This window comes from Cervus elaphus, chromosome 23 (assembly GCF_910594005.1).
Source record: "Cervus elaphus chromosome 23, mCerEla1.1, whole genome shotgun sequence".
NCBI classification, from domain to species: Eukaryota; Metazoa; Chordata; class Mammalia; order Artiodactyla; family Cervidae; genus Cervus; species Cervus elaphus.
Window position 1 is genome coordinate 72,549,534 of NC_057837.1, and position 23,093 is coordinate 72,572,626.

The window sequence follows — 23,093 nt, forward strand, 5'->3', positions numbered from 1 at the left end:
GCCCGACAGAGCAGAGCTGCCAGCGACTGAGCGGGGCTGCCCACCGACGGTGCATCAGGGGGCTAAGCAGTTATCACATGGCACCGAAGCGCCACACATGGGACGTGCCTGGGGGTTCTGGACGCCTGGCTTGAGCAGCCTGCACGCTCGAACACTCTGGAAGCACCAACCGCTGCTCTTCTCTGGGCTGGCTGGTTAAGGGGTTGCGTGGCAACTCCACTCCTGTAGAGGCGCCTCTACAGGAGGATATCCTCCCAGGTGGTTGATTTATGCTGCTGTACCTCCAATATTTTCATGAGTAAATCAATATATTTGCCTTATGTGAGGACCTCAAGAAGGAAAAGTCAGCTGTGACTAGATGTTACCACTGAACCTGCCTAAAATAATTAGGGGAAGAGTCAGGCCTGCTTAAGAGGCAGAGAGAAAAGGGGGGTGCAGCTGCCCAATTTAAAATGGTGCCAGGGCCACAGGGTTACTGTGACTCAAATCCGCTTCAGCCTGGAGGTCTGGTTGCTCGGAGACTCTGCCCTTGGAGAGGATGGAACTGTCCTGCTAAAAGCTGAGTATTGCCCAGCACTGAGCATGATGGGGGAGCAGGCAATAAAGACCTGGTCTGCTCGGCTTTATGGAGTCACGATGTCTCCATTAAGATGGAAATGATTTAACTGAAGACAGGACAAGCCCGGGAAGACAGATGGTGGACGGGAGCCCTTCATTCAGGCTGGTCCTCAGGCCCTCCCAGCCTCACCCACACCACGCTTTGTGAGGCTGAGAGACTGCCGGCCGTCCTCCCAGCCAAGGCCTTCAGCAATGCTGTTCATCTGCCTGGGCGGCTCTTCCCTCCCCTCTTCACCCACTGACCCTCCCCACCCCCATGTTAGAACTCAATTCAAACTTGACTTCCTCAGAGACTCCTTTTTCTCCACAGGGTCGAATCTCCCTGGTTGGGGGGGAAGTGTGACTGCTCCTTTACAACACTAAAGCCGCTGGGGTTTCACTGTGTGTCCGATGGGACCGTCACTTTCTGAGCGCAGGGACCCTGTCAGTTCATTCACTGCTGTTTCCCCAGCACTGTGTGTAGGGCCTGGCCCATGCAGACACATGCCAGTAAATGTGATCAAGGAAAGGATGAGTGCGCCATAACCAGTTTTTTATTATTGCAAAGTTCCAAAGTGAACCAAAGCTGAAGAACCATAAATGAAAGTACAACAGACATTCACGTAGATGACGTTAATGCAGTTGCTTAAACTTGCAGTTCAACAAAAGTCAGTCTGTTCAGTTCAAATTAACTTCAACGTATTACAAAGAACTAAGAAGGCTAGTGGGGGCTAGCCTAGGGGGGGCACTGTGGAAGTCAAAAGGCAAGTCCCTGCTGGGAAGGGAAGGACACAAATTTCAAGGAGGTTTCTCCCCATTCCACCCTCAGGAGCAGCAGCCACACCTCTGGGCTCTTGAAAGAACTTAGGTATCTTTATGTGGGCAACAGCAGCACAGAGCCACAAACGCCGGCCAGGGGACAGGTTCTGCGTCCCTGTCATAGGAGGCTCGGCCAAAAGGCACTGGGGCTCAGAACACGCAGCGCTGTGCCAAGGACAGGGGAGGGGTCGGCAGCCTTGGAGAACCAGCTCAACTGGCTGCCGTGGGTGTAGGCGGGCCAGGGTTTTCCAGTCCTTCTCCCCCCACCGGCCTGTGTCCCATGGGACTGTCAGCTTTCTGAGCGCCCAGATGGACGGGGGTGAGAGGACCTGGTGATGCTGAAGGGCAGCACTGGGGCTGGAGCATGCTGGGCCGAGACCAGGCCGAGCACCTGTCACCACACGGTGTGCAGAACAGGGGGAGACTTTCCCAACAAAACGTCTGGTTTCTGACTACACTGAGCTTAACGTGAACGGGCGGAGCCTCCTGAGGGGTGGGAGGCCATCACGTCTCTGAGGGGCAGACGCGGCGGCTTTGGAGCCCACTCGGGGGCCCGCCAGGTCCCGGGAGCAGGCAAAGAAGGTGCTCAGGCAGACAAGTGTCCTGCTGCCCTTCTGGGATTTTAGTTTAAGCTCCGGTTAACCTCCTGCCGCAACTTCCGTGCAGGGCCGTTCCTAGGCTCTATCTCCAGGAGGCTGTCGATGTCTGCAAAGCTGGATCTGAAGTCCTGAGAGGAGAGACAGCTTGTGAGGACCTGCAGTCCTGAGAGGATAGAGGCTGCGGGGACCTTTAGTCCTGAGAGGACAGAGAGGCTGTGGGACCTTTAGTCCTGAGAGGACAGAGAGGCTGTGGGAACTGCGGTCCTGAGAGGACAGAGAGGCTGTGGGACCTGCGGTCCTGGAGGAGACAGAGGCTGTGGGACCTGCGGTCCTGAGAGGAGACAGAGGCTGTGGGACCTGCGGTCCTGAGAGGAGAGAGAGGCTGTGGGACCTGCAGTTCTGAGAGGACAGAGAGGCTGTGGGACCTGCGGTCCTGAGAGGACAGAGAGGCTGTGGGACCTGCAGTCCTGAGAGGACAGAGAGGCTGTGGGACCTGCGGTCCTGAGAGGACAGAGAGGCTGTGGGACCTGCGGTCCTGAGAGGACAGAGAGGCTGTGGGACCTGCAGTCCTGGAGGAGACAGAGGCTGTGGGACCTGCAGTTCTGAGAGGACAGAGAGGCTGTGGGACCTGCAGTCCTGGAGGAGACAGAGGCTGTGGGACCTGCAGTTCTGAGAGGACAGAGAGGCTGTGGGACCTGGGGTCCTGAGAGGAGACAGAGGCTGTGGGACCTGCAGTTCTGAGAGGACAGAGAGGCTGTGGGACCTGCGGTCCTGAGAGGAGACAGAGGCTGTGGGACCTGCAGTTCTGAGAGGACAGAGAGGCTGTGGGACCTGCGGTCCTGAGAGGAGACAGAGGCTGTGGGACCTACAGTTCTGAGAGGACAGAGAGGCTGTGGGACCTGCAGTCCTGGAGGAGACAGAGGCTGTGGGACCTGCAGTTCTGAGAGGACAGAGAGGCTGTGGGACCTGGGGTCCTGAGAGGAGACAGAGGCTGTGGGACCTGCAGTTCTGAGAGGAGAGAGGCTGTGGGACCTGCAGTCCTGGAGGAGACAGAGGCTGTGGGACCTGCAGTTCTGAGAGGAGAGAGGCTGTGGGACCTGCGGTCCTGGAGGAGACAGAGGCTGTGGGACCTGCAGTTCTGAGAGGACAGAGAGGCTGTGGGACCTGCAGTCCTGGAGGAGACAGAGGCTGTGGGACCTGCAGTTCTGAGAGGACAGAGAGGCTGTGGGACCTGCGGTCCTGGAGGAGACAGAGGCTGTGGGACCTGCGGTCCTGAGAGGAGACAGAGGCTGTGGGACCTGCGGTCCTGAGAGGAGAGAGAGGCTGTGGGACCTGCGGTCCTGAGAGGACAGAGAGGCTGTGGGGAGCTACGGTCCTGAGAGGAGAGAGAGGCTGCGGGCACCTGCAGTCCTGGAGGAGACAGAGGCTGCGGGACGGAGCCCGGGCCCCAGGAGAACAGGCAGGGGTGGGGACCGCTGCCGAGCTGGCTTTCTGCATCCCAGGCTGGAGGCCTGTCAGGAGCACCTGGGGCCCCTGGACGAGGAGGGACGTGGCAGGCCCCCCCTCACCTGGACCATGCTCTGGAAGTGCCACCAAGGGCACGATTGGCTGTGGCTCTTTGGTGCCTCTGGACAGAATCTCTTTACCTTGAGAGCCTTGTAGGCTTGAGCCCGGCGGTAGAACGCCTTCACGTTCTTTCCGTCCAGCCTGAGGGCTTCTGTGCAGTCCTTCACCGCCTCCTGGAACTGCTTCAGCTGCAGATGGCAGAGCGCCCTGCGGGGAAAGACCAGGCTATCAGCTGCTCCCTCAGGGCCACTAACTCCGAGGAGCGCCCTGAACGCTTTATGCTGGGTGCTTCTCACCTTCCTCAGTTCTCACAGCCACCCAGCCCGCTTTTACAGAGGACTACGGCTCAGAGGTGTGACGCGACTCCCCGGCTTCCTCCACTACTCATGTGCAGACCCGGGACTTGATCCGGGTTTGAACAACTTGTGATCCTGACTGTGTTCAGAGCTATCGTCCACCTCATGCTCCCACACTTAACTCTTTCAAGCAGGAAAAGGTTTCTGGAAACCTTCCCCTTGACAAAAAATTATCTACTTTAAGAAAAAGACACATAAATGAAAGTGTTACACTGAGGAAACCAGATCTGAAAGAGACACGTGCACCCCAATGTTCATTGCAGCACTGTTTATAATAGCCAGGACATGGAAGCAACCTAGATGCCCATCAGCAGATGAATGGATAAGGAAGCTGTGGTACATATACACCATGGAATATTACTCAGCTGTCAAAAAGAATTCATTTGAATCAGTCCTAATGAGATGGATGAAACTGGAGCCCATTATACAGAGTGAAGTAAGCCAGAAAGATAAAGAACATTACAGCATACTAACACATATATATGGAATTTAGAAAGATGGTAACGATAACCCTATATGCAAAACAGAAAAAGAGACACAGAAATACAGAACAGACTTTTGAACTCTGTGGGAGAATGTGAGGGTGGGATGTTTCAAAAGAACAGCATGTATACTATCTATGGTGAAACAGATCACCAGCCCAGGTGGGATGCATGAGACAAGTGCTCGGGCCTGGTGCACTGGGAAGACCCAGAGGAGTCGGGTGAAGAGGGAGGTGGGAGGGGGGATCGGGATGGGGAATAAGTGTAAATCTATGGCTGATTCATATCAATGTATGACAAAACCCACTGAAATGTTGTGAAGTAATTAGCCTCCAACTAATAAAAAAATTTAAAAAAATAAAAAAATAAAAAAATAAAAAAAAAAAAAAAAAAAAAAAGAAAGTGTTAGTTGCTCAACCATGTCCGACTCTTTGTGACCCCATGGACTATACCTGCCAGGCTCCTCTGTCCATGGAATTTTCTTGCCTAGAGTGGGTTGCCATTCCCTTCTCCAAAGGATCTTCCCAACCCAAGGACTGAACCTGGGTCTTCTGCATTGCAGGCAGATTCTTTACCATCTGAGCCACCAGGGAAGTCACATAAATACTAGGCTGTACATGCACACACTGACATGTTAGGGGTGAAATGTAAAGAAGATGGATCAATAAATGGCCATAGTGACCAACCAAACTGTTGTGATAGGTGTCTAACAGTGTTACACAACACTGTTTTTAACTGAAGTTATAGCTGTTTCTATAAGTGTTTATAAATTTAATTGGGAAGTATATGGGTGTTTGATATACAATTCTTCCAACCTATATTTTGCATCATTCTTACATTCTGCATCGGTGAGGGAGAGGTACATATTTGTGTACATCTTTCTTATTCAATTCTAGTCCTCTTCCCCAGTGACTAAAAAATGAAACAGACACTGTTTTCAGTGGCTATGGAATATTCACTTGTCTGTATCCTAATTTATTAACTCCTTATCAGGAGACATATTTCACTATTTCCAGTTAATAATAAATGATGCTGCTATGAACATCCTTGTACATCAGTCTCAGGAGAGACTGCTACATCAAAAGGTACATGCATTTGAAATTTTGACTATTACCAAAATGCTTCCCAAATAAAGCAGCCGATCTTAGCAACACAGGTTTGAACTGTGCAGGTCTACTTATGTGCAGAATTTTTTTTCAGTAACAAATACTGCAGTATTACATCATCTGCATTTGGTTGACTCCGTGAATGTGGCAGAATTGCAGGTATGAGAGGTCGACTGTAAACTATATAGAGATTTTTTGACGGCGAGGAGGGTCAGTGCTCCTGACAGCCGACTTTTTCAAGGATCAATTGTACTTAAAAACAGTTACTAACAGAACCCATTTTCCTGGAACTGTACCAACCCTGGGGCTCAGCCTTTAACTTCTGCCAGTATAGAAGAAAACAGTGTCTGTTTTAATGTAGTTGCTTTAAATACAGGTAAAGCTAAATAGTTTTTTATTTTTTATTTATTTTGGCCGTGCTAGGTCCCAGCTGTGGCACACAGAATCCAGTTCCCTAACTAGGAATTGAACCTACGCCCCTGGCATTGGGAGCATGGAGTCCTACCCACTGGACCACCAGGGAAGCCCCCAAACTGAGCATCTTTACAGAAGATTTTAAAATCTAATGAAATAAAACTTATCCAACTTATTTAATGACTTCTGTGGGTCCCCCTCCACCAATACCTTCCCCACTGCAAGATAATTAATCCACATGTTCTTTTAGAACTTAATGGTTTCACTTCTTCCATTTGAAACTGATCCATTTAGATTTTATTTTAAAATAAGGAGTAAGGATGGAGGTTCAAGTTTCTTTTTAATTCTTTCCAGCCAATCCAACACCATTTATTGGATAATTTCTCCCTTTCCCCATAATTTATCATGTACTAAATCCTATGTTATTATTCTTTTCCTCATGGAATTATTACCAAGAATGTAAAAAAAAAATTCTAGTATTTTCGTTAAGATTGCATGAAACTTAAAAATTAACTTAGAAAAAGCTTCTCCTTGTATCAATTTTAAAGCAGACACAGGGATTTCTCTGCTGATCCAGTGGCTAGGATGCCGCATTTCCAACTCAGGGGACCAGGGTTCGGTCCTTGATTAGGGAACTAGACCTCACATGCCACAACTAGGACCTGGTGTAGCCAAATAAATAAATAAATAAAAACTAAATAAAAGCAGCACAAATTGTGTGGCATTCTTCCCACAGAAGGGGTGCTATGAATCAACACTCTCTTCTTGAATTTAGGCCGGTTCTGTGACTGCTCTGGCCAGCAGAGCAGAGGAAAGGACACAGTGTGCGTCCCAAGACTAGGCCTCAGAGGTCCTGGAGCTCTGCCCGCGCTCCGGGAACACTTGCTCTTGGAGCCTTTAGCTGCCCCTGTGAGAAGCCAACTACCCAGAGGCCACCACGCTGTGAGGAAGCTCAAGCTGGCACAGCTGAACAGACTGCCAGGAGAGGAGGAACAGAGTCTCCAGCTTGCTCTCTCAGTTCCCTTCCCAGCCAGGTCAGTCATCCCAAGCCTGGTGCTAGATATGCAGGAGAAACCTCTGTGCTGTGCTGAGCCGCTCGGCCGTCTCCGAGTCTCTGCGACCCCATGGACTGCAGCCCGCCAGTCTCCTCTGCCATGGGAGCTCTCCAGGCAAGAATACTGGAATGGGTTTGCCAAGCCCTTCTCTAGGGGATCTTCTCAAGCCAGGGATCGAACCCATGTTTCCTGCATTGCAGGCAGATTCCTTACGGTCTGAGCCACCAGGGAAGCTGAGAAGCCTTTAAATGACTCCAGTCCCAGCACCCCATTGCTGACCCTGAATGAGACCCTGAGTCGAAGAACTGCCTTTCCTGAACTCCTGGTTCACAAATCATGAGCAAAACAAAATGGCTGTTGTAGGCCACTAAGTCTTAGAACAGTAGGCCCTGATCTTAATTTGAACACACAAGAATTCTAAGGAAACTGAAGTGTTCTCCCAATGGACTCTAGCAATTTAAAGAATAAGCCAAGTTTCTGGGAAGTAGAAAAAGCACAGTGTAAGCATTAGGTACTATTTGGTGACGTCTGAATGTAACTGTTATAAGGAAAATGATTACATATGAATGCCAAAGATCATATTTAAGGTGTTAAAAATGTGTAATTTTGGCCCATAAAATAATCACCCGTGGCTTTTGGTAAAATGAATATTCTGTATCCAATGAGAAGGGTTTTCATTACAAAGTAGGAGTCTGAGAGACAAGATGAATGAGTGAAAAGGAACCCAAACTTTCATCTTCAGCCCGTTTTCTTAGGTAAAATGGGACCATGACCTAACCTGAAGAATTGCTGTGAGTACTCAATAAGACTCTTCTGGAGGTCCATTTAGGACCTGGCAAACTGTAGGTGCGAAGTACCTGATGGTGATACCCACTGAGATGTCAATGCACAGACAGAACTGAAGTCTTAAGATGACACACCATACAGATGCATATGCACGAAGTGTAGCGTTAAAATGGCATCTGGAATGCAATATATTCAACCACGTGGATAGAAAATTCAGTTTTGTAACAGGTTCAGTCTTTAATTCAGTCTTCTAAATTTATAAAATCAATGTAATTACAACCAAAAGCTCAATGGACTGAAATTTATCAGTGAGCCCAAGGCTGAGCTAGAAGATCAAAATTGTGAGCGATGCTCTGGTTAAGAAGAATAATGAAGAGATCAGCCCTACAAGATATATTACAAAGCGATAGTAGTTAAAATGGTGTGGCATGGACACATTTGCATGAAAACCAGTATTTAAACAAAACATTGTCCTGAATGTGGTAAAAACCCAGGAAAATGGGTTAACAGAGATCTCCAGCAACATGAGGTGAGCAAGGACAGAGTCCACAGAAAAAGGAGTTAGAAGACGCTCCTGCACGAACATGCACAAATGGGCTCCTTGATCCCAAGTGCAACTGGCTGACTGAGGCACCCTCAGGTCCAATCAGCCAATAAAACCACAGGTCCCAAAGGCCAAAATCCAAGCTGTGAAACTAAAGGTTCCCTTTTTAAATCATTTGGCCAAAAAAAACGACCTCAAGTGACATGAGGCTGCTTCGTCCTTCTCGATACTATTCTGTGTGATCGTGGAATTTCCACATTTCACTGCAGAAATGCTACTGATTAACTTCAGCAAGTTGCCCAGACACTGCTGGAGTGTTAGACAACTCATTGTATGCACTATCATCCCTTTCTAAAATCTGAAACACATTTTATCCCAAGAGTTCCGGATAAGGAGCAGTGAGCCTACAGGAGATCCAAGATCTCTGAACTTAAGAGTAATGAGAGTATGTTGGCCGGGAAGGGAAAACAGACAAGATTTATTCATGTTTTATAGGAAATGTTTAGAGCAGATCTGGGCCCTGCCTGAATGTTTTAAGCCTCTGACAGTAAAACGAACAGATCTCACTGGAGCCAGGTTCCAATTCTATCTCCGCCCTTTACTGGCTGGGTGAGCTGAGGCAAAGCCCTACCATCTGAGCCTTGGTTTACTTGACATTAAGACAGGAAGAGCACCCACTACCAAAGCCTTTGTGGGCTGTTGCAGAGCAGGTCCTCACACACGATGAAGGGATGCTGCCCTGGCTCCCAGGCCCTCACTGCTGGTGGAAAGGATCACTGACCACTGGCGACAGCTCAGGATCAGCCCCACAAGTCCGACACCTCAGGCTCAACTAGACCCTCTCTCTTGCTCAGGTCAGGTTCTACCTGGGTTCTACCCTGGTGCTCACAGACAGACTGGCAGAATTTATAACCAGTGGGTCTTAGAGAAGCCATGGGGTGAGAGTCAGGGAAGGCGCAGAGGCTTTGAGACTTGTGTTGGGGCTGTGTTTGCACAGCAAGCCCAGAGCATTTACTTACATCCTATGCTTACCTGGTCAATGAAACTTCTGGAATGGGCTTAAACAAAGCCCAGGCTCCCTGTGGGAAACCCCAGTTTCTACCCGTTTAAGAGAGTGAATGCCACTGGCAATGCCCATCTCATGGTGACCAAAGGGAATGTGAACACACGTTCTGAGATGTAACATACAGCCATACCTCATTTTACTGTGCCTCACAGATACTTTGAAGACACCAAAACTGAAGATTTGTGGCAACCCTACATCGAGCAAGTCTATCTATGGGTGCTATTTTTCCAGCAGCTTTGCTCACTTTGTACCTGTTTCACATTTTGGTCATTCTCACAATATTTCAAACTATTTCATTATTAGTATACTAGTTACAGTGATCTGTGATCAGTGATTTTTGATGTGACGATGACGACTGGGGGTTGGCAATTTGTAGCCATTAAGTATTTTTAAATTAAGGTATGTATGTTGTTTTTTTTTAGACATGATGCTACTGCACATTTAACAGACTACAGGAGAGTGTAAACACAACTCTTCTATGCACAGGGAAACCCTAGAACTTGTGTGACTCCCTCTCTCCCGATACCCGCTTTACTGCGGTGGTCTGGAGCTGACCTGAGACAGCTCCGAGGTCTGCCTGTACTGACTAAACGCCAGGATGCAGAGCCGGTCACAGTACAGAGAGGGCTGCGGGAGAAGGTCCGGCGTCCTGAGATCCCCCAGGCAGCCGTGTGGAAGGTACCTGTTGCTGTACGTGGCGGATTCCAAGTTACTAAACCAGAGGCTCTCACTGTACTTCTCAATCGCTTGCTTATGGTTCCCCTTCTTTACAAGCTCATTGCCTTCCTCCTTCAGAGCTCTGGCTCTCTCCACATCCCCAGCAGAAGGCACTAGATACAAATTCAGAAGAGGAAAAAACCATGGAGCGGGTGCCCAGCTCAGCCTGCGGAGCTCTCTTGGGCAGCGCCTCTTCTAAGCCGTCTACAGCGCTCCGTCCCCCGAGGTCTCCTGCACTGTGCAAAGCACCCTTCCTGAGTCAGGAGTTCCCGCGAGCAACGGCTTCTGGGAAAAACACAGTTTTTCATTCAGAAGAGGTTGGGGGCTCCTGATGTAGATAAACTTCTGCACACACAATGATATATACGCAGTAGAAAGTAACCCAGGTTGTGGCCTCGGCATTGCCGCTCAGGAGCTGGAAGTCTTGTGGGACCTAATGCCTCTGGACCTCAGTTTGCTCACCGACACGTGTGGGGCAATACCTACTCCACCCTGGGCTACTGTCAGGATGAAATGGGGAGAAAGCAGGAGAAAGTGTAGAGCACCGTATAAACTTAAAGCAGGTGAGTAAATGTGGAAGTATTTAAATAAACAAGCATCTGGTTAAACAGAAGAGAAGAGTGGAGCTCTTGGGCTTGCAGGAAAGGGCAGGGGAGCCCCTACTCCTCAGCTGTTCTGGTCTGGCGGTGTTCTCCCCGACCCAACAGCTGAGCTCTGTCCCAGCCTCCAGGAGACAGAACGAGAACAAGGCGAGATTCAAATTGCTCCACGGAGCCCTGGGGCTTCACCTCCCTGCACGGCCCTGATGAATTACTCCAGCCTCAGCTCCCGTATCATCTACTTTGTCAATTTTTAAAAACTTTCTTCATAAAATACTGAATATTTACGACAAGGGTAAGGTTCTAGGAATAAAACTAATACCCTTCAACTCATCCCTCATCTTAAGAAACAGAACGTTTACTAAGAACTTTGAAGTCCTATGTGCCTCTCCACACCCCCCCACCCCGGTCAATCCACCCCTAGAGGAAACCATTTTCCTCAATTCTGTGTCCCCCACCGTGTTCTTTTAAAAATTTTTAATTAGAGGGTAATTGTTTTACAACGTTGTGTTGGTTTCTGCCAAACAATGAGACCACCCCCCTCCCGTTTTATGGGTTACTTTAACTATATATGACAGTATCTAGAAACTTTACTGTTGACTTTAAGAACTTCAAATAAAGGAATACGTAATCCTATGTATCCTACTATGACCTGGTCATCTTTTTCCCCTCAAGATTACATCCCTGGGATTTTCACACCCATAGCTGCTTCACTCTTACTCTTCCTGCTGCAATGCAGTGGTTTCATCTGTTCTGTTTATAGGGACTTGGGTTCCTTTGCTTTTTGCTCTTACCAAGTTTCTGCTCTGAACACCCTGTATCCATCTCTTTGTGGGCACATGCATGAGGTTTTCTAGAAGCAGAGCCAGTGGGTTGCAATGTACACAGCATCACCTCCTCAGCTTCACCTTGACTCTGCAAGGCAGCCTACGCTGCACCATGTGATACCCCCACTACCTCATTCTCTAACTCCTTCCACTGTCTCAGCTGAAAACTCCCTTCCCTTCTCACCTGAAGAACTCACTTTTTAAGGTCCAGCTCAACCTGCATCTCCATGAGACTTTCCCCAACTTCCCCCAGCACCCTGGTATCAGTTCCCAATTTGAATTCCTCAAACATTAGAGGCTCTAAAGCACCCATTCTTCCTCCTGTGTTTTAAATCGCCGTTTATGTGTCTCAGTCTCTCACTGGGCTGGGACCTTTCTGAGAGGGCCTCTCCAGGCCACACATGGCTGTGACTTCAAAACAGTGAAATAAATAGGAGGCGCACTGAAGCCATCAAGTTCATTAGTGGCTCATGTTCTCATTCTAGGGAGTGAATGCTGCCCATGGCCAGACAGGCTTCCTCTTGGGAAGGGGAGAATCCCTGTCCCCCTGTACACCCAAGGCCAGGCTGCAGCCCTGCCCCCCCAAGCCTCCCATCCTCAATACCTAGCCCGCTGGGCTGGGAGAACTCCCCTGGAGCCTCATAAGTTTCCAGTCACCCCTGCCCAGGGAAGGTCCTCTCTGTTTCATAGAGCTGAGGTCTCCTGTTTGGGGCTACCTGGCCTTGATCTCCCTTCCCTTGTTCATTCCCTTCCAGAGACTAATAATTATGTGAATTCCTCTGGCTATGGAGATGGAGCAGATGGTGTTAGGCCGAGCTTGTCACAAAATCTCAGGCCCTGGTCACAGGGACTAGTTAAGCGAATGGCCTGTGTTTATAGGCTAGACTGTATTAAGAAAAGATGAGCCAGGGATTTTAGGGGAAGAAACCCTCTCTTTCTTAGGGAGCGATCAGAAAAACAACTTTCTCTCCCTCTTGGTCATGAGGCACGGCATGCAGATGTGAGGCATAGAACTGCTACTGCTACTGTACTGAGGAGGGAAGGCTGCCTGAAGACACAGCTGACACATCGTAGAGAAAAGAGTCGAGAGGAGGACAGAGAAATGGAGCCTGACGCTGCAGTGAGCTGCTGGAGCAAGCCTTGCCGGAAGGCCCTTTTTGTTATATGAGCCAATACGTTCTTTTTATTATTTTTACCACATGGGAGTTTTCTGTTCCTGCAACCTAAAACATCCTAAATGATACATCCCAAATGCTGCCAAAGGAATGAGAAAGGAACTAACACCAGATAACTGGGTGTGCCAGGCTGGGAGTTCACTGGTCCTCACCTCACCTTACCCTTACACCTGTGGGGTTGGCTTTCTCACTGCCCACTGTAGTGCTGAGGAGACAGGCCCTAAGGGGTTACGGCTTCTTGTTTTTTTTACTTTGTTTATAGGACTTTAAAAATAACTCATCTTAAAGGAGGGCAGTTTTTATAGGATTACTCTAAGGAACGTGGCTCTGGGGAGACTGCAACTCTCTCTGGGTAGGAAGTCACCGCTTACCTCTGCTCTTCGCGGTTGTGGTTTCTTTGGATTTGCTTTTAGATGTCTCTTTGTGGTTTTCCAAAGGCAGACACTCCCACCTCTTCTGAGATGAAACAGGCACCAAGGGAATAGAGGGCAGCTTCAGGCGCCACTCAGGCCCAAAGGAGTCCATGAGAGTTCTGGTCATTCTGGAAAGGCAGGCGGGATGACAGAAAGGTTTCCAGCTGGGTCAAAAAGGTATTCTTTCTCTCATAAGCCCAAAGGAGGTGTACAAGAGTCAGTTATCATCTTCCCCTGGTTTGAACCATCACTGTGTACCCTTCTGACTCGCAGTAGGAGAGGAACAGGAACCTGCCACCCATAAGGTCTTTTCAGGGGTCAGCCACCATGACACTCCCTCCCTGCCTAGCCCTTGACTGTTCACACTGTTAACTTCGAGGAGAGGGATCTGGTGCTTGTTAAGGTAATTAAACCTTACCCCTGAGGAACCACACATGTCCCCAAGAATGGACCCCATATTTTCTTTTTTAAGAAATTATATTTATTTTTAATTGATTGGATTGCTTTACAATATTGGTTTGATTTCTGTCATGTATCAACAAGAATTAGCCATAGGTATACATAGGTCCCCTCTCTCCTGAACCTCCTTCCCACATCTTATGTTTTCTTAATCTATTTGAGCTTCCCTGGTGGCTCAGTGGTAAAGAATCTGCCTGTTAATGCAGGAGACCACAGGTTTGACCCCTAGGCTGGGAAGATCTCTTGGTGAAGGAAATGGCAACCCACTCTAGTACCCTCACCTGGGAAATCCTATGGACAGGATCCCGGCGGGCTATAGGCCATGGGGTCGCAAAAGAGTTGGACATGACTTAGCGACAAAACAACAATGATGACATATCTATTTACAAGGCCATGGAAACACCTGACATCTGATTAATGCTCAGAGATTTTTAAATGTAAATCCTATGTCATTCTCAAAATTTAAAACCTTTCAGTGGTTCCCACTGCATTAGGCTGGCAGGGCCTGAGACCCAGACCCCTCCCACCCCTCCATCCTTACCATGTGCCACCACCCCTCTCTCGATTTTCATATTCAAGTCTTTCTCCTCCCCACCCCACCCAGGTACAAACCCCTCCACTCCCCACTCTCCGCTTCTAGGCTCAGGGAACATGCTGGTTTTGTTAACTGATCTCCAGCACTCAGCATAGCACCTGGCACCCAGCGGGACCCAGAGGTATGTACTGAGTGAGCAGATGAAGCCAACGGTAACTTCTGCTCCTACAACCATGTCCCTGTGTTACTACAAGGAAGAGCTCTCAGACTGCTATCACTACAAACTCACGGTCTCTGCCTCAGCCCCCAGAGCTGTTTTCCTTTTCGTCCCAAACCTACTTCAAACCTCTACCTTCCTCCATCCGATGCTCCTTAACCTTCCTCCTTGGACTTCCTCACACCCTGAACACAAACCTCCCTGCCTGGGCACACTTCCCACTTCTCTATCGTTATAGAAGACGTGACAAGGCCAGCCCCTCCACCTGCACTCGGGATCCACTGATCCCGGCCTCTCTCGGGCCACCCTCGGCCAGCACCACCCTCTCCCACACCTGGATCCTTTCTCTCTACTGACTCCAGCTACCAGCACCAAACTCCTTCTTCCTGCACAGCCCTCTGCCCCTTCACAGCCACATTCCTTTAATCCACTGCCATCTGCTTCTGACCCCAGTGGACTGACTCCATCGGAGTCACCAGTGACTTCATTCTGAGACCCTTAGTGGACTTAAGCTGACTGCAACACCTGATATGAATGACGTCTCCATCCTTCTGGAAACACTCCTGCCTCTGTGACACTAACGCTCTAAGCCTCCTCCCGCTGCACAGGTTGCTGTGCCCCTCAAATGTCGGGATTCCTCAAAACTCCCCCGCTCCCCCCACTCCCAGTGCTACTCCATTTTTCTCCCAGAACCTCAAGCCATCTCTAGGTTGATGACCTTCAAATCTCTATGTTCAACCTGTACTTTTCTCCTTTGCTCCAAAGGCGTGTAAACACCCAGCCGGCCTCCTTGCATTTCTAGTCTCCGGCCCCATGGTCGCCGCCACCTCGGCGTGTCGACCACCTGGACACCTCTTCTGTTCTTCCCTTCTCCCCACCCTCCAACCACCAGAACTTGTTGAAATACTGCCTAGATGCCCCCTGAATTGGTCCCTTTCCACTGTTCTCTTTTGGATTACCGCCCACCCCCTTCCTATTCTCTTTTCCTTCATGGTCAACACGGCAGGGAGCCAGTCAGCTTTTCTCTCAAATCTGCTCAGGCTGCCTCCCCTGCTGCAGACCCTTTCACGATGCCTCGCTGTTTGGATTAAGTCCAAGCCCTGGGCCTCATCGCCCGTCCTTATCCGAGCGCCTCGCCTGCTGCACCACGAGCAGTGGGCTTCTCACCACTCCTCTGACACCTTGACTCACTCATGGTGCACGTGCCGCCCAGGCCCCTTGCTGGTCCCTGGCCCAGACAGCTAGGCATTTCTGTCTCGGCTCACCTCCTGCGAAAAGCCCTCTCTGGCCCCCCCGCTGGCTGTCAGGTACCTGCCGCCACAGCCCTCATCACGTTGCCCAAGTCTGCCTGTGAATGACTGCTGTTCTCCAGGAGACTGGGAGCTCTTCGAGGGTGGGAAGAGGTCTATCTCCTCCTCAGCCCGAGCCTGAGTGCAAAGTCTGGCAGAGAAATGGCAGATTTTGTTGAATGATACTCAGAGGAAGCAGAGAGAAAATAAGCCAAGCCAGAAACGATGCACTGAACAGATACCAGGCAAAGAGGGGAAATGTGATCAGTTACCCAAATGAGGGCATCCTGAGATTAAAGACAACTGCTCAAGAGACCAGGAAGAATTTCACCTGAGGGGCCTTGTGAAGGGGTCACAGTATAACACACTGAACCACATCCACTAACGACAGCCCTATTGCCCGGGGTCACAGCCGCTGCACTGTGTCTTCCTTTCCCCACTCCAGGAAGCTCTCCGAAGCAAGTGGGGTCTGTATCTCTTTTTTATTTCAGTATTTCCCAATGAACCTGGCTTAGACAGAGCTCAAATAAGTATTATTGTGTGAATGTATCTGAGCATCCAGGCAAAACAACAATAACAAAAAACCAAAAACCCCACAAACTCAGTAGTTCTGACTCCTTAAAAACCTGCTAAAATACGACAGCAGATCATCCTCCCACACTTTTTGCCCGTGCTCATTAGAAGTTTCTGAGCCTAAAACACAGGGTTCGCCCCAGAGGACGTGCAAAGCCAAGGTTCCAAGGCAATCGGAGAGGACAGGACAGGACATCCCGGAGAGATGGCCCGCAGTGACCCGAGCTCACCTGCTGCTGCCTTCCAAGGCTGACGTCACGCTGTCATCGATCTGCAGCACGGTCACGTAGTCCACGTAGGCCAGGGGGTACTTCTCCAGGGCCTCGTAGGCTGACGCTCGCCGCAGCAGGGGCTTCATGCTGAAGGGAACCAGGGCCAGTGCTCTAGGACATGAGGCAGAGATGTCACCAGGCTGCTGAGTCCCCAGAGCTCCCTCCCCCCACGCCCCCACAGCTCCTTCCGGTCTGGGTCATCAGCAGCATTCAATGCATGGAAGCTTCGAAGGCTGTCAAATCTCAGAAAAGGGACTTTTCAACTTAGACTGAAGTGGAGGAGGGAAGGAGGGTAGAGGACCACTACTCCCGGGAAATGTGTGTGTGTGTGTGCATCAATTTTCATAGTTGCGATCCCTCTGAAATCAAGAATAAGTGCCTCATAGCTTTCATGCTTCTCTGTTTTCCTTTCTACAGAGTGTGGCCGAGTGGGAATAACAAACAGGCTTTGGAGTCAGAATTCCACCTCTGCCACTAACCATGAGACCCCAGCTACATCACTTGACCACCTCAATCCTCCACAATCCAGTGCCAGCCTGGGCAGGGTGGCAAACTTACCCCACAGAGCACTCATGAGTGCTTCACAAAGGAGACCTAGCACATGGCCTGGCACAAACCAACAGAGCCCAGCTCCACGAGCATGCTCACCTCTCTCCTCCTTTCCCACCCACCACCAGGGCCCAAAGCTAAGGCGATGTCCCAGGGTATCAGATTCCTGAGGACACATCAGATTCAAGTGCGAGTTCAGTGATGACCATGAAGGCAATCTCAGACTGGCTTCAAAAAGAAGCATGAGAAATGGTTTAACATCCTCTATACCTGGTCATTGATGGATACCATTTTCTCCTTTCGAGGCTATCTATTAACCACCATCCCTCTCTCTCTCCCCCTCCCTCCTTCTCTCACCCACGTCCGTCCCAGAAAAAAACCTGAGCAAGCCAGTCACTGGTCTGCAACTCTAGGTCATGCCCAGGTTCTACATCTCACAAAGACTAAAGGCCTTCCTCTAACTGTCCACCCTATTCCTTTCAGCAGCAGAGATGAGGCTCCAAGGATACAAGCCAGGGGCCACAAGGACCAAGGACAGCTTCCTATTTTCAGTGACCGGCTGACCCTGAGTGACACTTCCTAACATTATAGATAATTAGTGGGGCCAGAGAAGGCCGGTCTCCTCTCCCGAGCCCCGGGCACCCCAGGTGCAGCCCTGCCGGCTCACGAAGTGCAGTCCTTGATGCAGTCGGTGCAGTTCCCGTCCTTCAGGTGGCAGGCTGCTCGGTTAGAGTAGAGAACACTTTCTTTTTCTGGGTCCGAAGAACCTGTCTCGGGTGGAAGCAGAAAATGCACGATTAACAGGCTGGGAGATGGATGCCTTGGGACATCGGGGGCGCATTCCACACCTTGAGCTCTCTGGGGTTTAGTAAAGGGCAGCAGAGATGACTGTAACCCCATCATGCATGTTGGTCTGATGGGCTAGCAAGGGAGCAAGAACACCAAGCTTCCTGCTATCCACAGGGACCAAGCATCTGCTCATCTACTCAGTCCTGCACTAACTTGGTACCAGGCCAGAGATCAAAATGAAATAGCTCAAAGAAATCCATGGTGTAACTACTTGGGGGTGTGTGTATATGTTAATTTTATTACAAGAAGCACGTAAAGCCAATAAAAGAAAAAAAAAGGAGACAAAAATCTGATAAATGCTATCATAAAGAACTGAATAAGTGTTGTGGGGACACAAAAAACAGACTAATTCCACCTGGTCAAATCAGAGAGAACTTCGCCAGGGAAAAGACCTCTGAGTCTGGCAGGACTAGAGAGAGCTTAATCAGGGGAAGAGCTCAAGCTATCAAGCAGGGAGGGGAATTATCATAGATGTTTCTCTAAAGATCGTCTTTATCCTCAGGAATCTCACAGGCTCAAGTCCTTTATTGCAGCCATGATGATTTTCATTTTCAAAAATAATTTTTCAACCACTAGCAGAGGCCATAATGAAAATAAAACATGGAAACTATCAAGTGTTGACCCAGTGATTCCACCCCCAGGCACATGCCCAGAAGAATAGAAAACAAGCTCTCCTTTGAAAATGGTAAAACATATAGACAACAGTGTAATAGGTACTTGCTATCCATCACTAAACTCAGCATACATTCTATTAATATTTACTTCCCACCTTTTCGGGGGTCTTTTGTTCATTTATTTTTGGCTGCATACCAACCACAGATCAAAACTGTGCCCCCTGCAGTGGAAGCAGGGAGGCTTAACCACCGGACCACTGGGGACGTCCTCTCACCTTTTTGGTTTTGCTGACTCAATACCCCTACTCTCTCCCCTCTGCCCCATCCCCAGGTCCCCAGAAGTTGCCACAGTCCTAAAGTGGGTGTCACATTCTCATCTGTGTCCATCTTTATTACATAGGTATTCACAGGCAAGACACAATATCCTTTAAATAACTTTTCCTAAGTGGCATCATATTTTCTCTCCTTCTGCGGCTTGCCTTCTTCGCTAATTATCATGTTACCACATTGATGCAAAACCTGCTTCATTCAATACCAAACGTAATACAATTATCTTGTCTTCCCTTTTGTTGCCGACCCCGAGGGAGACAGCAAAGTACAGAGATAAGTAAAAGACATCCTGGCTCTTGAGGAGCAAGTGCAAGTATTCAAACCTTGCTACCCATCTCAAGTCACTGGAGCATGGTTGCTCAGAAAACAGCAGTGATGCGGCAGAAAGGACATCAGACCCCCAAATCCAGCCTGTGATCCTGCGCAAGTCATTCAATCCCCTCTGATCACATGTGCTTACCTATCAGATGAAGATATCATTTCACAGACTGGCTGGAAGGTTCGCTGTGTTAGGTTGCTCCCTGCTCTCCTTTCAAGATCAGGGAAATTGATCAGAGAAATCAAGCAACTTGCCCATAAATTACCTAGAAAATTAGTAGCAGGATCAGAACCAAATTCTGGTCCCCTGCTAAACTGAGAAGAGATATCAGCATGGCTCTTCTTGGGGCCTAGAATAAATCCCTACAAAAAGGCAAGTTTTTCCAAGCAGCTGGGGTAGGATGCAAAAAAAAAAAAAAAAAAAGCAACTTTACCAAGTTGAGATGAGGTGGTGGGCCTACAGAGAAAAGTTCTAGGAAAAAAAAAAGATGGGCGGGGGGCAAAAGAGTGGCTTGAAACTGCAAAAATTCAAACAAAATTGACTGGAATTAGGAGAGGATTTGGGAAGAAGTACAGCAAAATGAGTAAAAACTTGGACTTGGGAATTGGAGAAACCCCTGCTCAAATTCTGCCTCTGACTTCAGAAGAAGGGATTTAAGTCTTCTGGAACCCTCATCTATAAAGCATCTTACCCCTAAGTTAGTGGGAAGATATAAAAAAGGGAGAAAGTCTATCCTGTCTAGCAAGTACTCAACAAATGCTAGTCGAGGAAATGAGAGAGGGGAGGAAAGCAATGGGAAAGAGAGACTACAGAAAAGGAACTCTACTGAGGCTCTGGGATAAGCCACTTCAGAGAGGCCTTGGACAGGGGGCTTAGTTGGCTGAACTGAGCCAGAGGCCGGGAGGACTGGTAAAAACACGTTATTCCTCTGTTGAAAACTCTCCAGCAGCTTCCCATTAGGGAATAAAATCCAAACTCCTTCCCATGAACTACCGTGTAAAATGCCTGTCTTTGTAACTGATCAAGTGTTGCTATTCCCTCCATTGGCTCCCTATGCTCTGGGTCCTGGAACAAACCAGGGTACTGCTGTCTGGGGCCTTTGTTAATTATGGTCGTCTTCACCCGGGGTGCTCAGCACTCAAAATTTCATGCAGCTGGCTTCTTCTGACCATTAAGGTATCACCTCAAATGTCACTTCTTCAAAGAAGTTGTCCTTGACCTTGCATTTCTTCATAAAGGAGCTCCCTAGTCAAATTTACCACACCACCACATTTGTCTTCTTCACAGCCCAGATCATTTCCACATAGTTCTTGTTTAATATTCACTAGCTTAACACATTATTGGCCAGAGATGTACTAATATGTTTCTTGTTGAAAGTCCAAAGTGTGAGCTGCTCAGTTGTGTCCGACTCTTTGAGACCCATGGACTGTAGCCCACCAGGCTCTCCTGTCCATGGAACTCTCCAGGCAAGAATACTGGAATGCGCTGCCATTTCCTATTCCAGGGGATCTTCTCTCAGGGATGGAACCTGGGTCTCCTGCATTGCAGGCAGATTCTTTACCATCTGAGCCACCAGGGAAGCCCATGTTTCTTGTTACCCAAACATTACTGACCAAAAACATCAATATCACTTACAGAACAAATGACTAGCCACAAGTATTTCTGCAAAAATCGCCCAGTCAATGAATTAAGATCACATCTGGGGCCTCCTCATTATCAAGAATGAATGGCCCTTGAAAGAAAAGACCTTCTCTGTCTTATTATACACTCATTACATACAGGTGCTTAACAAATGTTAATTAAAGAGTGTAGAGTTGAGGAAAATGAGAGTTGTCTCAGGGATCAGAATGAGGCTTGAATATTAGAATGAGGTCCAACAAGACAGTTAAAAAGCAAGCAATCTATCAGGATGGTCACTATCAAAAGAAGAAAAAATAAAATGTGTTGGTAAGGATGCTGAGCAGTTGGAATTATTGTGCCCTGTGGGTGGGAATGTAAAATGGTACAATTATTACGGAAAACAGTTGGGAGGCCCCCTCCTTTCCTGCAAATTAAAAATACACTTACAATCTAATCCAGCAATCCCACTTCTGGGTATATATTCAAAAGAAATTAAAGCAGGATCTTGGGAGATTCTTGCACACTCATGTTTTTCATAGCCAAGAGGTGAAAACAATTCAAATGTCCATTAACGGATGAATGGATAAAGACAATATGGTATATCTACACGATGGAGTATCAGGCAACCTTAAAAATGAACGAAAGCCTGTCACATGCTACAACACAGTTTATAATGTCAAAGATATTATTCGGTCACAAAAGACAAATATTGTATTACTCTATTCATTTGAAATACCTAAAGTAGTAAAAAATCACTGACACAGAAAAGAAAAAAAGGTGGATACCACGGGCGGAGAGGGAAATCAAGAGTTTAGTGGGTACGGCGTTTCCGTGCTGCAAGATGAGAAAGTTCCAGAGATCTGTTGCACAACAATGTTAGAAGAGGTTAAGGTAAGTTTGATGTCGTTTTTTTACCACTATAAAAAGTGATAAAAGATCTATTAATATGAAAATGTGTTCCTGTTATGTCATTAAGTAAAAAAGGGCCAATAATAAAGCCACGTTACAATAATAATAAAAGCGGAAAGAAAGGCCAAGGAAGTTTCTCGTAGGATGCCCAAGGTGGGGGAGGGGAGAAGGAATGGGCAAGTGCTGGGAAGACCCGGTGGGCCGCTCAGCCGCGGGGTAAACGGAAGCCCCAGGCCGAGAGGGCCAGAGCGAGGTCCGGGTAGCTGGGGTCGGGGGAGGAGAGAGGGGGGAGCAGGCCTGGCGGAGAAACGGGGGGCGGGGGGCCGGGGTCGCACCTTGTTCCTGCAACATCCGCAGCGCGCGGCTGTAGAGTGTGGCGGCCTCGGCGAACTGGCCGTTGCGGAAGCTCTGGTTGCCAGTGGCGCGGAGCTCCTCCACTGACTCTGGGAGTATGGGGGCCATCCTGGCGCTGGGCCGGTAAACTGGGGGGGCGCTACAGTTCCCGCCGCCAAGACGGGTGCAACGCCGCCCGGGCGGAAGCTGCGAGTAGCGGTGCCGGCCGGCTACCCCGGCGGGGAGGGGGCGGGGCGGGGCAGGGGCGGGGCCTGCGCGGACCAGAGGCGCCTAGTGCCCCGCCCTCCACGCACGCTCAGTTGGGTACCTGCGCGCTGGGAGTTCGCAGCTGCGGTGGGCACCTTGGCATGATAGGGCCCTGTAGGTGAAACTCTAACAGGTCCTTGCTCGCCTAGGGTTTACATTCTACTGGGACCTAATACTCAGTTACCTCATGAGCACATGAAGACGATAATTTCATTAATGTGATAGTGCTCTAAGGAAAACAAAACAGTAATGCCATAGAAGGTGACCACGTGGAGACTTCTTAAGTAAGAGGGATGGGAAAGACATGTCCCAGAGACTAATAATTGAGCTGAGATCTGAGAATATTGTAGGCAATGCTGGTTCAGACAGAGGGTTAGCAAGTGCAAAGGCACTTGGGCTGGAAACTGTCACCTAGTTACCTATAGATACTGATTTTATAAAGGAATGCACTGATAGGTTGATGTAAATCGCTGAGGGAAACGAGCTTATCATCAGCCTCATCTGACTTCACTCTATGTCCCACTTACTACTCCGGTTTTTTTTTTTTTTTTTTTTTAAGCTGCTTGTTGCTACCTGTGCACATTATGCTGTTTCCGTTGCTTCCTAACCTTTGCTTATGCTCTCTTCTTCCTGTGATTCTTTTCCAAACACTTTTTTTCTCTTGCCTAATCCTCGCTGAGCCAAAAGTCAACTCAAACATCATCTCCTTTATAATTTTCCTCCTCTGCTCCTATTGCTCCCAGGTTGTATTCCTAATTTAGCTCTTATTCTGTGACTGTCAGTTGATGAAAATTAATCAATAGTCAATCTAATAAAGAAGTGGAAAATTTTACTTGA

At 48.7% G+C, this 23,093-nt stretch overlaps 1 protein-coding gene across 1 annotated transcript; it reads right to left on the bottom strand.

Annotated features, from left to right (window-relative positions):
• Positions 1-1,133: 1,133 nt before the first annotated feature.
• TOMM34 (translocase of outer mitochondrial membrane 34) lies at positions 1,134-22,239 on the bottom strand. Its single transcript, XM_043882904.1, has 7 exons — positions 21,992-22,239; positions 17,683-17,782; positions 16,425-16,577; positions 13,080-13,249; positions 10,073-10,220; positions 3,662-3,788; positions 1,134-2,143 (listed from the first exon to the last, which is right to left on the bottom strand). Exons 1-7 carry the CDS (start codon positions 22,116-22,118, stop codon positions 2,039-2,041), a joined length of 930 nt encoding a protein of 309 aa, XP_043738839.1. The 5' UTR covers positions 22,119-22,239; the 3' UTR covers positions 1,134-2,038.
• Between the last annotated feature and the right edge of the window lie 854 nt (positions 22,240-23,093).

Coding starts and splice junctions, on each gene's coding strand:
- TOMM34 (XM_043882904.1), bottom strand. CDS start 22,118: ATGGCCCCCATACTCCCAGAGTCAGTGGAGGAGCTCCGCGCCACTGGC. Junction 10,221..13,079: donor CACAACCGCGAAGAGCAGAG/GTAAGCGGTGAC, acceptor ATTTGTATCTAG/TGCCTTCTGCTGGGGATGTG. Junction 3,789..10,072: donor TCCGCCACGTACAGCAACAG/GTACCTTCCACA, acceptor CTTTCCCCGCAG/GGCGCTCTGCCATCTGCAGC.